This window comes from Osmerus mordax, chromosome 25, assembly GCF_038355195.1.
Source record: "Osmerus mordax isolate fOsmMor3 chromosome 25, fOsmMor3.pri, whole genome shotgun sequence".
NCBI lineage: Eukaryota > Metazoa > Chordata > Actinopteri > Osmeriformes > Osmeridae > Osmerus > Osmerus mordax.
The window spans coordinates 3,914,021-3,927,437 of record NC_090074.1 but is presented as its reverse complement, the minus strand read 5'-3'; the positions used below and the strand labels follow the sequence as shown (position 1 = coordinate 3,927,437).

General features: G+C 44.7%; 2 protein-coding genes across 2 annotated transcripts in view; one reads left to right on the top strand and one right to left on the bottom strand.

Moving 5' to 3' along the window:
* The window catches only part of synj1 (synaptojanin 1), a 25,553-nt gene extending 22,644 nt beyond the window's left edge, over positions 1-2,909 (bottom strand). The window contains 5 exon segments of the mRNA XM_067228613.1: positions 17-242; positions 521-788; positions 1,239-1,325; positions 1,515-1,671; positions 2,885-2,909. Of these exon segments, the coding sequence (XP_067084714.1) occupies positions 17-242; positions 521-788; positions 1,239-1,325; positions 1,515-1,638 (705 nt within the window). The 5' untranslated portion in view covers positions 1,639-1,671; positions 2,885-2,909.
* Positions 2,910-3,356: 447 nt separating this feature from the next.
* si:dkey-5g14.1 (lysosomal proton-coupled steroid conjugate and bile acid symporter SLC46A3) lies at positions 3,357-9,832 on the top strand. Its single transcript, XM_067228917.1, has 6 exons — positions 3,357-3,437; positions 3,861-4,075; positions 5,130-6,015; positions 6,574-6,657; positions 7,208-7,364; positions 8,962-9,832. The coding sequence occupies exons 2-6, from the start codon at positions 3,890-3,892 to the stop codon at positions 9,077-9,079; spliced, it is 1,431 nt and encodes a 476-aa protein (XP_067085018.1). The 5' UTR covers positions 3,357-3,437; positions 3,861-3,889; the 3' UTR covers positions 9,080-9,832.
* Positions 9,833-13,417: the final 3,585 nt, after the last annotated feature.

The following is a 13,417-nucleotide window of genomic DNA, read 5'->3' as shown; positions in this document are numbered from 1 at the left end:
CAAAGCCCCCACCCACCTGCTCCGTCTCCACGAAGTTGGCCACCTGCCCGTCGTCGTTGGCTCCCCGGACGTTGAAGCGCGTCCCCGCCCTCTCGGAGCTGAGGCGGGAGATGACGCAGGCCTTGGCCTGCTTGTGGCCCGCGTAGATGGTGCGGATCTCCACGCCGCCGCACATCAGGCGCAGGAGCCAGTCGTCGCAGTTCACCCCGTAGTGTTTCAGGTGCAGGTGCAGCGACTGGTTCCTGCGCGACCCAATCAGAGAGGACGGTTCGTGAAAACAGTTTAGGAGACACGACGATTACTTCCTCAAGAGCCGGATTGGGGGGGGGAAGTCCAGACAGGAAGTCATTGTGAGGGACTTCCTGCTGGGCTGTTTACAAGCAAGAGTGTGACAATGTAGCCAAGCTGGGGAGAGAATTCTAAACAACAATAGAATACGTTAGCTTCAAAACACCGGTCACACTGCAGACCAGCGACGCTGTGACCCACCAACAGAGCCACAAACCGACGTGTCACCCACCAGAAGAAGCGGTTGTCTGTGGTGTCCTCTTTGATCCGGCGGTGGGCGTTCAGGCTCAGGTCCATGCTGATTCCAGTGTGCGACCAGGCAAAGTAGAAGTTGCCCGAGTTCAAGATCTTCCTCACGTCCACGATCCTATCCTCGTCCCCCGGATCGTTCTTCAGGGAAATGAAGTCCGTGGAGGTGACCCGGAACACCTCGGACTCCTGGACCTTCCCCACCGAGCTGCAGCCTGTGGCCACCACCAGACTGTGGAGCATGGAGTCACCTGACCAGGAAGAGAGCGACAGATGGTAAGAACGGATGGAGGGAAGGGGAAAAAAGAGAGGTGGATTGAGTAGAAAGGGAGAAAGTATAAGAGATGAGAGATAGAGAGCAAGGACAGATATGGGAACAAAGAATATCAGTATACATCCTATGAATGGAATTCTTGGACAGGAAAGGGTTAATTCAACACAGACACGGTTTTCCCTCCCTTACAGAATGCAGTGTTATATCCGTGATCTCGAAGACTCTAAGCTCTAATCTGTTTGGAGGGCTTTGACTGTGTTGTGATAACAGACTTGTCAAGGTCATTTAATGGGCCAGGCCGGACCAGACCTCCTCCACTCAGCAGCCAAAAGGACTGGATCCAGCCTGGACCCGACCTGTGAGCCGACAGCCGTGGTTCTCTGCTGTACCGCCTCTGACAGCCGGCCAGCTCCCGTCCATAACTCACCGAGATTCAGCCGCAGGACTCCCAGGATCCCGTAGGCGTCCACCATCTTGGTGTATGTGCTTTTGATGGCCTCCTTCTCGGCAGCCGCTGTGGGTTCACAGAAGCAGTGGCATTGAATGACGAGCACAGCCCTCCATCCGCATGTAGATGCAGACACACACTGTAGGGGTCAGTGCATTTGGGGATGGGAGTTGGGGGGGGGGGGGGGGGGCACCTGTGAAACAAGTACACCTCTGAATACAGCATACTGTAAGAGGAATACCAAGAGTGTCTTACACAGAACGGCAACGGCGCCAGACTCGAACATGAGGCATTCCTCCTTGTTTCTGCTCTCCACTATCACGCTGTAGGGAGGGGGGTCCAGCTTGTGGTAAATGCGATATCCTTTGCTGAAGGCCATTGTAGATCCGAGAAGAGATAACCTATGTTACACCTGCGTGAGACATGGGGAACAGGACAAGAGTGCAATGCTGAGATGTGTGACATTTCGGTGAATGCGTTGTGACAATATTGATTTCGATCAATTTGTTGCATATATTATTCGCTGGCAGCTACAGTACTTGTTCTATTCAACTGCATACGGTGTTGAACACAATGATGCTTATATGTTCAGCGGCTCAAAAAGACCGAGCCCACAAGGTGGATGTACATAGGAAGAGGCTCAAAGATGGGGCTAGTTACACACACAGCAACAGAAAAATCCACTGGCAGTTCAATTGGAAGATGACAAACGATAATGCGAACAGCGCTGACACGTCTGATTTAGTGTCACATAACAGTGAGAGCCAGCTGAGATCTCGATCGGGTTAGTTCCGCACACCAATTCTAGCTTGGTTAGGGTCTGCATTTAGCTAGGCCAAAACCCCCCATCCCGATAGTCACGACTTATGCCGAGTCTGTCCCCAACCCTGCTCATAATCGCTGTACTAGCCAATGAAAACTGTATATCAATAACGTTATAAATATTCGCATCACATTTAATTCAGGAACGACACAAACGTCACTGACAGCAAAAACAGAGCTGTCAGAACTAAGTCCAATACAGACAACTGCTGACAGACAACATTAACGCAGTGATCTTATTAGCTAGCTAACTAACCGTAACCCAGCTATGGTCCAAGCACCGTATGAATGTTGTATCAGGTGTATCTTTATATGCTTCGGTCTTGTGAGCCTTGCCAACGTTAGATTGCTAGCTAACATAACATAACACGTTAGCTAGCTAACGTGACACATACTAGTCACACAGTAATCATCTAGCAGATTTCAATAATAAAGGTTGTTTGAAATAGCTAGCTAGTCTTGCTAGTTTGCTGACAAGTTATGGAGCATTCCTAAATACTATGATAAATGGCTGACGTAGCAGATAACCAATATGTTAGCAAGCTATCTAGCTCTTTAGACTACTAGCTCTAGCTGTCGAGCTACTGTACTCAATCCTTCAAGCAAATTACTAGCTGGATGGCTTAGCTGGCCATTTCCTCGTCTCCATCACTCTACGTTAGTGCGAGCTTTTACAGTTGGAGTCGTCGATGAACACTTGCCTTAAAACGGCCAAACTGCAACGAGAACTGGTTATCATAGAAATATTCAAACCAATGTTTGTTATTTCGTAAATCCTTGAGAAAGGACATTGGACGTCTTACCGTATCTACCCCGCCGGGTTTTTCAGTTTGACCCAAGTGATAATAATAATCCCCTCCCACCTGCAGTGGTACATTCCGACGCAATGTCGGTGGCAGGAACGCACCCTCTTTGCGCTACCGTAAGTATCGTAATATCAGTGAACACTAGCCTAACTAAAGCGCCATGACGCAATTATTTGGTAAAATATTTCAACTTCCCGTTAAATGTTGATTGCTTATAATAACTAAACATGATAACCTGTTCAGTATTAGGTTATGGACAGTAGAAAATAATAAAAGACAAAACGAACAAAATGTTCCAACCAATTAATGTGATTGACATTGACTCCAACTTATGGGAGGGGCTTGACCACATGGAGGTACGCCCAATTTGCAGTTTATCCTATCACGTACATTTTGGGGCGGGACTCAGGAAATAAACGTTTCATAAGTGGAGGATTGGACCTCTACACAGTTTTATGAAAACAGAGGTATCCATGGCATACAATTGAATAATAAAAAAGACGTTTCGTGTGAACGGATCACCACAATCTGAGATATGTCGATGTAAAAGGTGAGATGATTCATATCTTCACCTTTGTCTCTATTTTGCAAGAAAAATACAAAAAGGGGCCAGCGATATCAAAGAGGGTTACTGTTTTGTTACCCAATATAAACATAGTAAAGACTAACTAGCTGTCATGTCAACTGTTGACGTCGGAGTTTAATGCACGTTTAGGATAATAAGTCCATACTTTTAGTTCTCTAATGTTCTCTTAAGAATTCGCATAGTCTTACTCAGGTTATACAAGGCAACGTTTTCTTTGTTTTAAAATATATATATTTTAACGAGAAAAGCTTTAATATTGTCGAAGTGTCGTGACGTGTGACTGAGAATGCACACATGATTATCTACAACCAGAAATCTTTAAACCTTTAAAGTTAAAATGGTATTAAATACTTGACCCCCTTTCTTCAACCGGTAATTCTTTTTCAGAACTGTATTATTTGACACCCCCCGAAAAGATGGGACTATTTTTGGTGGAGCCTCTTGTTGCCTTCTACGCCTTTGCAAGTTTTTTGGTCTATCCACTGGTGCAACAGTACGTGTATAGGCGACTCTGGCAAGAGTTAACTAACACCACCTACCCCGTCTCGGACGACACCTCCAGATGTTCTGCAAACGCCAGCAACCACTCAAGCCACAATGAGGTTTGCCATAAACCGTGGATCGTGTATCTCTCTGTAGATCAGTTATTAAGGGGGCAAATTCACGTAAATAAGTAAAAGTACATGTTCTTGTCAGATGTTTTGTGCGTGAATTGGAAAAGGAGTTAATTCAGCAGTTCCTGAACACATTAACGTGTGCTTGTCAGCATGATCTCTGCTCACCCATACGGTCAGCCATAAAGGACACATATATGGATGAACATGCTTATTCATTGGTCTGCTAAATCAGCCCTGAGGACATCCCACATCCAGGTCTTATCCAGCACAACACCATAAACTATAAAAATAAGTTATAAAGGGTTTTATGCTTCGTTCAGTCTGCCTTATTAGATCCTACTGAGGACAAACAGGCATTGATAAGATGCCACAGCAGTACTATAACTAAACATTTCTATTAGCAGTAAATGGAAAGCATATGATGTCCAATGTGCAGGTCTGACACGCATGAAGCTATGAGTTGATACTGTAAGCTAATATTTCTTCTGGTTTAGCTCTGACCACATGGATGAAGTCACATTTGTAGAGAGAGATACACAGAAACCAGTATGATCCTACATCACATGTTCCAACATATATGAAACCATGTATAAATAGATTTATATATTAAACCATGTGTACTTTGTTGTCTAATGTGGCTTAGACTTGAAAACGGACCTCAAGCATCTGTTGTGGTGTAGATGAGGGCTAGTTTCCCTTTTCTGTAGAACTATTATTTTCTTCCATTTGCTGTTAAACATAAATCAACGTTTCACAACCCTTCCATTTTTCTTCCGTTATACTTCCTCTTTTTGTGTAACTAAATCAGATTCTGTTTAAGTAAAGACAGTGTGTGTTTTTGTGTTGAGGGATGTGTTACACAGGCCATTGCTTGGGCTTTTACTGGCTTTGGGTCAAACTGGTTTCGTTAACCGTGAGCCAGACCAACAACTAGTTAGGGTAAGAGTGAATAGATAATGAACTAGAAGTTCAGATCCCCTAGATACAGACTCTATCTACAGAAGTGTCACTGCTTGTTGTGGTTGTTGCTCGTCCCTAGGAAGTGCAGAAGGCCGCCTCTCTCTTCTCCCTGTACACCGAGCTCTTCTCCATGATCCCCTCCCTCGCCGTCACGCTCATCCTGGTGACCTACAGCGACCGTCGGGGACGCAAGGTCGCCATCGTCATGCCCCTGATCGGCTCGCTGATCTACACGCTGTCCTTCCTGGCCGTGTCGTTCTTCGAGCTCAACCTCTACCTCCTCATCGCCTCCTCGCTGGTCAGCGCCCTGTTCGGGGGTTCCGGAACCTTCCTGGGCGGCTGCTTCTCCTACATCGCCGACCTGTGCGAGGACGGTCAGCAGAAGACCCTGCGCATGGCGGGCATCGACATGGTGATCGGCCTGCTGTCGGGCGTGGCGTCCCTGTCGACCGGCTACTTCCTGCGAGCGGCGGGCTTCAACTGGCCCTTCTTCGTGTCCGCCGTCTTCCTGTGCTTCAACCTGCTGTACGCCATCTTCGTCTTGGAGGAGACGGTGAAGATCCCCCCCGCCAACGCCGACGCCGCCGAGGACGGGTCCCCTCGCTGCGCGGCGTTCCGCAGGCTCGCTTCCGGCATCTTCCATATGTTTGCGGCGGGGAGCGAGAGGCGGAACATCCTCCTGGTCCTCCTCCTCCTCGTCTTCACCACCTTCTCCTTCGCCAACGGGGGCGGGCTCTCCAGCATCACGCTGTACGAGCTGAACGAGCCGCTCTGCTGGAACGAGATCCTGATTGGCTACGGCTCGGCGCTGTCCACCACGGTGTTCCTGACCAGCTACGTGGGCTTGGCCGTGTTCTCACGCTGCGGCATTCCCAGCCTGGTCATCATCCTGATAGGGATACTGTCAGTGATGACCGGCCTGGCGCTGGTCGCCTTCGCCAAAACCACCCTCATGATGTTCCTGGGTAAGGAACAGAAGCTGCATAAACGATATGCTAAATTGTTGCTATACGATTACATTCAATAGCTATTATTTTTGTATTCAACCTTTATTCAACTAGATGAATGATGTTGATAGTGTCACATGATGTGCTGAATTATGTAAACATATGATGTAATATGATAATAACTAGCAATTGTTGATAAAAAATATAATCTAATATTGCGAGTGTTTATAATAAATGAACACTATTTTGCTTCATAGCAGACTAATGCATCTACCTGGCCAGCCACCATGTTTACACACTGGTGAAGTTTATGAGCTTTTGTTGTTATTGCATTATGTGATTACTTGACTGTGTAACGTGATAAGATAAGAACAGATTAAATTGAGGCTCGTATCAGAACCCTGTTATTGTTAGCTTTAACAAATTGGAGACAACGACCATCATTTGTTTAATAACTTTTTGGCCAGTTCTTCACTGTGTACATTTTAAGATATCGATTGCCCATGACGTTCTCTCCAGGCGAAATGGTCGATAGAGGGGTTTAACCGGGTCAGTATTTTGTTTTCTTTTCCACAGTGAGGATTCCCATGCTCCTGGCCATCATGCCTTTCCCCGTCCTGCGATCCATGATGTCCAAGATCGTGTCAAAGTCCGAGCAAGGTGAGCGGGTCTGTTTGTCTCCAACTCGCTCATCCACAGCCAGTGCAGCACGTCCCAAGAGCTCCACTTCCAAACCTCTCCACTCGAAAAGAACCACTTCAGGACATGTTGAAAGGACAAGCATTAGTGGATATCAAATGACAGTTGAGAGAACGGGTTTTCCTGTTGTTCAGTTCAGCACACATTCTCCTTCCACCTCCCTAAACTTGAAGTGGTGCTTTGTTCAAAATCTACACATTGCACAACATGTTTGTCTGTTCACCATGAATATCAAGTGAACATGGTTTCTTTGTTGGGTAAGAGCTCAATAGATGTGAAATTCTTTATCCAACACTAAAACGTACATTTTTTTTTGCTGAGTCAACGGCCCTCCCGTGATATGTAAACAGTGTTTACATAACGCCTACCACAATTATAGACCTTTGACTCACAGTAACCTCTCTTCCTCTATCCTGTGTGTATGTTCTGTCTCCGTCTGTGTCTGTGTGTGTTCTGTGTGTGTTTACATGTTGTGTGTGTGTGTGTGTGTCATCCTGGCCTCCCTGTGCAGGGGCCCTCTTTGCATGCGTGGCCTTTGTGGAGAGCCTGAGTGGGAACGTGGCCTTCGCCGTGTTCAGCAGCCTCTACGCTGCCACCGTGGCCTGGTACCCCGGTTTCAGCTTCCTGCTGGCGTCTGGCCTGTGCTTCATCCCCATGGTGCTGCTGGGGTGAGTCTAACCCTGGCCCTCGCCATTCCTCTTGCTCGTGGTCCGTTTTACCTAGTCGCCGGCCAGAGGATATTTATTTTGGACTCCAAAACAACTCTGTAGTCCTGATAACCCCCATCACATACTACACACGTTTACATTTACATTCAGTCATTTAGCAGACGCTCTTATCCAGAGCGACTTACAGTAAGTACATTTACATTTAGTCATTTAGCAGACGCTCTTATCCAGAGCGACTTACAGTAAGTACAGGGACATTCCCCCCGAGGCAAGTATGGTGAAGTGCCTTGCCCAAGGACACAACGTCATTTTGCACGACCGGGAATCGAACTGGCAACCTTCAGATTACTAGCCCGGCTCCCTCACCGCTCAACCACCTGACTCCCACGTTATCTGTAATACTTTATGTTGCTGCGTTCGCACTAGTTTCGTTTTCTTTGGTGTGTGTGTGTTCCGTAGGGTCAAATCAATGCACCCTGACTGCCTTGTTTAGCAGTGTCTTCATACCACAGTGTCTTCATACCACAGTGTCTTCATACCACAGTGTCTTCATACCACACTGTAAGATATCCCGTGGCTGCAATGAAAATGCCTTGTGCGACGTGTGACCAATGAGCCTAAGTGATAGATAGTTCTACTGCACACCTGACGTCTCGTGATTGGGAATTCTCCCTGACCCAAATCTGGGAACATGTTTAGCGACATGGCTTAGAAATTTGACAAGAGTTTTCAAGAGTAAGAGTTCTGGTCTAGGGCCAGTTCTGACTTGTCGATGAAGTTATATAGATACGAGCTAGGCTCCATAGTAAATGAAGACTAAGGGCTATTTTCAGCTTCAAACCAAGCCAACGAGTCATTGTCCGTGTTTGTTTAGATGGGGGGGGGGGGGGGGGTGTGAACCAGCAACACAAGAAAATGCCTTGTCATGCCAGCTGTGGTCTGAGGACTCAGGAAAGGGGACGTGTCTGCATTCCTCACCTCTAGCCTCCATGACATCTCAATAGTCTAATCTCCTTCTTCCCTTCTCTCGTTTTCTCAATCTACATTGAAACCAGTAATGATGGCGACAACCTTTTAAAGGTTTAGCTATACAGCTCTTTTTTTTCTCTCTCTCATCTTAACTTTTAAACCAGACATACAGGATACAATCTAAAAACCCCTGAAAATATTTGTCAGAAGCTGTCGGTAAAGCTCAAGCAAAGCTAACAAAGGAAGGCTACTTGGAGGAAACTTGTAGAATAGGAGAAACTTGTTGATTTAGGACTAGGCTTATTCTGAGACACAGAATAAGCATATATCGATGTTGAGTGAGAGTGCCCAGAATATGCTGAGTCACTAGGGAAGTGAAGGAGCCGATAGCACATGACGGCTGCTGAGAGAGGCAGCAGTCACACGGAGGAGTAACGGCGTTGGCCGTCTGCCTTGTTCACATCCCACACCTTATTTACGGAACTGTATGTTCAAACAGGTGTGAACCCAACACCCATCTGCACACTTCTGCAGACATGCTAAAGCTTTTACAGGTGGTCGTTTTCTTTTTCATTTCTTTTTCTTGCTTTCTCATCGACCGGGTGCTCTTGTCTGTCCTCGCCCACAGGGCAGTGGCTCTGCTGGGGCCGGAGGAGGAGGCCGGGGAGGCCAAGGAGACGGAGGCCCTCATCCCAGGGGAAGAGGGCCTGGCTGGGGATGAGAGCCACAACCCTGCCCTGGCCTGAGCTGAGCTGGACTGGACTCTCCACGGAAAGACGGGAACGTCGGCAGTTGTTCTTCCTGTTCAGGGATTCATAAACCTCTGAGCAGCCTGACTATCAATTGCAGGGAATGTTATTGCTGGAACACTCATGTACACACAGTACTTATCTTGTGGCAAACAGTCATAATCTGACTGTTTGTGTGTGTGTGTCTTATCATTGACTGTTGCAATTCAGTCAAAGCACTTTGTTAATTTTATCTGGAAATGTAGGCTGCAGTAGTTATATAGACAAGGAAGGGAAAAAAAGCTACGTGGATTCAAAGGAAAGTAATCTGGAATGCACCAGCAATACTTGAACAGATTCAGGGTTTATGTGAAGGTGAAGTCTCCAAATGAAATGAAGTCCTTCGATGCAATACACATACCTTGCATTATAACATGAGAATTCAAGCTATTTACAAAATGGTACCCATTTTCTTTCAAACATAATACCTCTGCAAATTACATCCGTGAGCATACTTTTTCAAAGGGTTTCTTGATATAATTTCTTCCAATAAGTAATAATGTATAGTAATAATAACTAGAGAGGGTACAATTTCTGGGGAAATTGTAGGGTGTGCTTGCTTGCGTCGGTTGCACAGGGGTCCGTTTTTGAATGACATTTTTACAACTGATATTTCTGTATATTTTATATAAAAATGCATACTTATTATTTATAAAGATGACATAGATTTAAAAGCATTTATTTTTTTTGCTGCTCATTTACAACTGAAAATACGAGTGAAGTGTAGAATGAAATAGATGTCTTCTCATTTCCCCTGCAAGAGGCAGCCTCATCGTTGAAACAAAACGAATAAATTGGGCAGACCGGTGTAAAAATTGACCTAATCTCTATGACTTAAACGTCATTTTAAGTTTTTCCCTTCTCATGATATTTTCAGGCATTTAGCCTACTCATTGCATTCATTCATTAATAAAGAACCCCCTTTGAAGATTATTCTACGACGTTACCCGGCAGTAGAAGATGGAATCGCGATTCAGACAGTCCCATCTGATAACAGAAAATATGCCCCCAAAAACGTAAATAAGATTGACATTTATTTAGTGGAAAATCGCTCATTCATAAAAAGCTCAGTGGTAGCGATCATTGTCAGTAACAACGCAAAATGCGATATAGCCCTGTGTGGAGAAGCTGCCCCGGTAAATTGTACTACTACGGTACAGTACTAGACTACTGCTGTGTTCGTCTTGGTAGCGATTGCGTTGGTTGAATTGGATTTAACGTTCCGTTGTACGGTTTAAGCTGAAATTAATTATTTTCATGAACAGATTGACAACGTTTAGGCTGTGGCAATGAAGTTCAGGTTAGTAGTTAGATAGACTTTTGATTTAAGTAAGGGGAGTACCGAACATGTTCTGTTGCCGTTTGACTTCCTAAACAGCTGTTTAGTGTAGATGTTTTTGTACAGTAGTGTGTCTCGCGTAAGCTACAGCGTTGCAGTGAGCTACACTGGTTTGAAACCACAGGTAATGGTAATTTCACCAACAAATCGTTTTCTAATGTCAGAATAAATCCTACAACGAAAATGTATATGTGAGGAATGTTTATTTTAACGATTGAAAACAGATAACGCTACATCATAGACCACTGTAGTATGTGTTGCCCGGGCAACACAGGCTAATGTCATGATGCTAATACTTCAGTGAAATAGTAGACTACTGTTTCCGAAAGTAGATGTACTTCCTTAATAATATCAGCTTATATTGTACATTACACATCACAATTGTGTGTCATATCACAAAGTAAAATGAGTAAATAGTTATCACCCTGGCCTCTTTTCTTGTGGCGTTTCTGCAGCTGCCTTGCAGTAAAGCTATAGTTAGCCTAGCTATCCCCCAAGTTAACAGATGCTAAACGAATGTTCTGGCAAAGGTAGTCACGCGTGTTTTCGTGACGTTAGTGACGTTAGTAACGTCAGTGACTGTGGCTAGCAAATTAGCCACCGTTAGCTTCACTTTTCACCAAAAACTTCCAATAGAAGCAACTCAATCGCTACCAAGACGAAACTTTTGACACCTACGTTGTCTATGTAGGCCAAATATTGACTGAGTTTTAGGGGGGGCAAAAAGAAATAAAAATAATAATATATATGTGAGAGAACAAAGGTTGTGCTCTCGCCGAAGGCTTGAGCACACCCAATAATAATAGTTTCCCAAAGAAAGGAAATTACAAAACTGACATTAGGAACATGCATTTTTGGATTGCTTAGAAGTTAATTGTATACAGTGATTTCTTTTTTTAACATATGCAAATAGAGTTTTTTTGTGAAGTGTATATTTTATTATTTTTAAGAATGTTACTTTCAGCTTTCTTGCAAGCTGGTTGTTAACTGATTTATACATTTTTCAATTTCTCGGGACTTGGGTCTATACTGTTATGTGAAGGAACCAAAGAATATATACCTACATTGGAACTGAAATTAAACATTTCTGTTTCGAAAAATGTAGTATGGTTGATTCTAGCCCACATAACAAGGGCTCTAATTTTGTGATCATCTTTTTATGGGAGTATATACAATAACCCACCTGACATGCTTTATATAGCATAAGACACAACTGCACAGTTCAACTAGCAACAACCAGGCAATTTACAGAATGTTTAAGTGTTTGTAGATTAAAGGGTAGTAACCACAAAACTAAAATTTATATAATCTCAAACTTTATGCTGTGACAGCGGTCTTGTGATGTTGTGGGTTATCTTGGGCAAGCCAGGTGGGTGTCATAGCAACCAGTTTTGGGCTTGGTTCTATATCTGTTCAGTCAATTCAGGAAGTGAGATATGATAGTGTAAACTGTAGTGTGATGTACTTCTAACAAAGTATTTTCAAAGTAAAAACATTATTTTCATTTACCTCATGCAGCAATGTTACAAATACATTCTCTGACTCCAGAATTGACATTTGGTGATTTGTTGATGATGCGGGTGAAACAATGAAATTGAAAGTCCCATTCATAAAATGAATACTCAACATTTTTCTACCGTTTTTTTTGTTGTTGTGACTTTCAGGTCAACATTCCCCAACCTAAATTGCTTGGTGCATTGTCAATCTAGTTAAGATATGTTTATGTTGATTTATTAAAATAAAGTTTTTGTTCTTAAAGAACATTATTGGACAATGCTGCTACATTTGACCATTTAAATGTCAGCCATTTGTGTTGAAGTGTTAAATACAGCATTTCAGCAGAGCCTGTTTAAGGATATATTAGACATTCTGAGATTTCAGCTTAATGAACCGGAATGTTATTCCTATAGCGGCCACCAGGGATCACTGTTGGCCAAGGATTGACATGCTAATTCTTCACATGAATGAACATGAAAACGCCACCACAGACCCTAACGCTACTAACACTCCCAAGTTAACATTCTGGACACACTGCCTACAGGTTTGCGTTCTCCTCTTAGCGCCGGTGGCTAACCATTTCTCTGCTGTGACAGAGGCCTGCTGTACATGAAAAGGTCATTTAGGGAAAGCGTGAAGATCGCTCTCTAAAAACACAATTTCATGCTTGGTTATGTCGTTAGCAACAGCCATGCCTTTTACGGCCTGTCAGTGGCCAATAAGGCAACTACAAATAATCACAGCTTCACTATTGGGGAAAGTGGAGTCCGCCAGAAAACATGCAATTACTGCACCACATGAGTTGATTTGCTTCTGTTGACCATCTATAGAGCACAGACCGTCTACACGGAGAGAACCCCAAGTCAAATGTCACCGCTGTACCTAATCCTGCGTGCCTCATCCACTGTTCCTCATCCGGAGTCACACCCACGGCCGCATTTGACCTCCTGTCCTGGGCCTCCGCTTTCCATAGCTCCCCCCTCCGCCCCCTCCGACTGGTCCCAGCAGGTATCCTGGTGGTGGGCGGGCGGGCCCCCTCTCAGACTGCACTGCTCCTGGGCTGGAGGACCCTGAGATCTCTGCAGGCGTGGAGGAGGATGTTAACCCTTGTGTTCTCTTCGGGTCATTCTGACCCATCAGTCATTGTGACCCACCGTCGTATTGCGACAAATTTACCTCATACAAAAACAAAGTGAAGCATTTTCTTTTAACTGTCGGGCTGTCTCAGACCCCCCACATTGGAATGGTTAAAAGAAAATTATTTTTATTTGTTTTTGTATTGGGTAAAATTGGGTAAACACAACAATGGTTCGTTATGAACCTTTGGGTCATGTGACCCGAAGGCAGCACGAGGGTTAAGAGGCTGGGAGAACACTGGGAGCAGTCCCAGAGCTTGGAATAGACAAGGGGGGGGGAGAGAGAGAGAGAGGGAGAGAGAGAGACAGAGAGCGAGAGAGAGA

Bases quoted from the DNA above. Each gene is read 5' to 3' on its own strand.
- si:dkey-5g14.1 (XM_067228917.1), top strand. From the start codon at position 3,890: ATGGGACTATTTTTGGTGGAGCCTCTTGTTGCCTTCTACGCCTTTGCA. The intron at 4,076-5,129 runs GTTTGCCATAAA...GCTCGTCCCTAG, and splicing joins ACCACTCAAGCCACAATGAG to GAAGTGCAGAAGGCCGCCTC. The intron at 6,016-6,573 runs GTAAGGAACAGA...TCTTTTCCACAG, and splicing joins CACCCTCATGATGTTCCTGG to TGAGGATTCCCATGCTCCTG.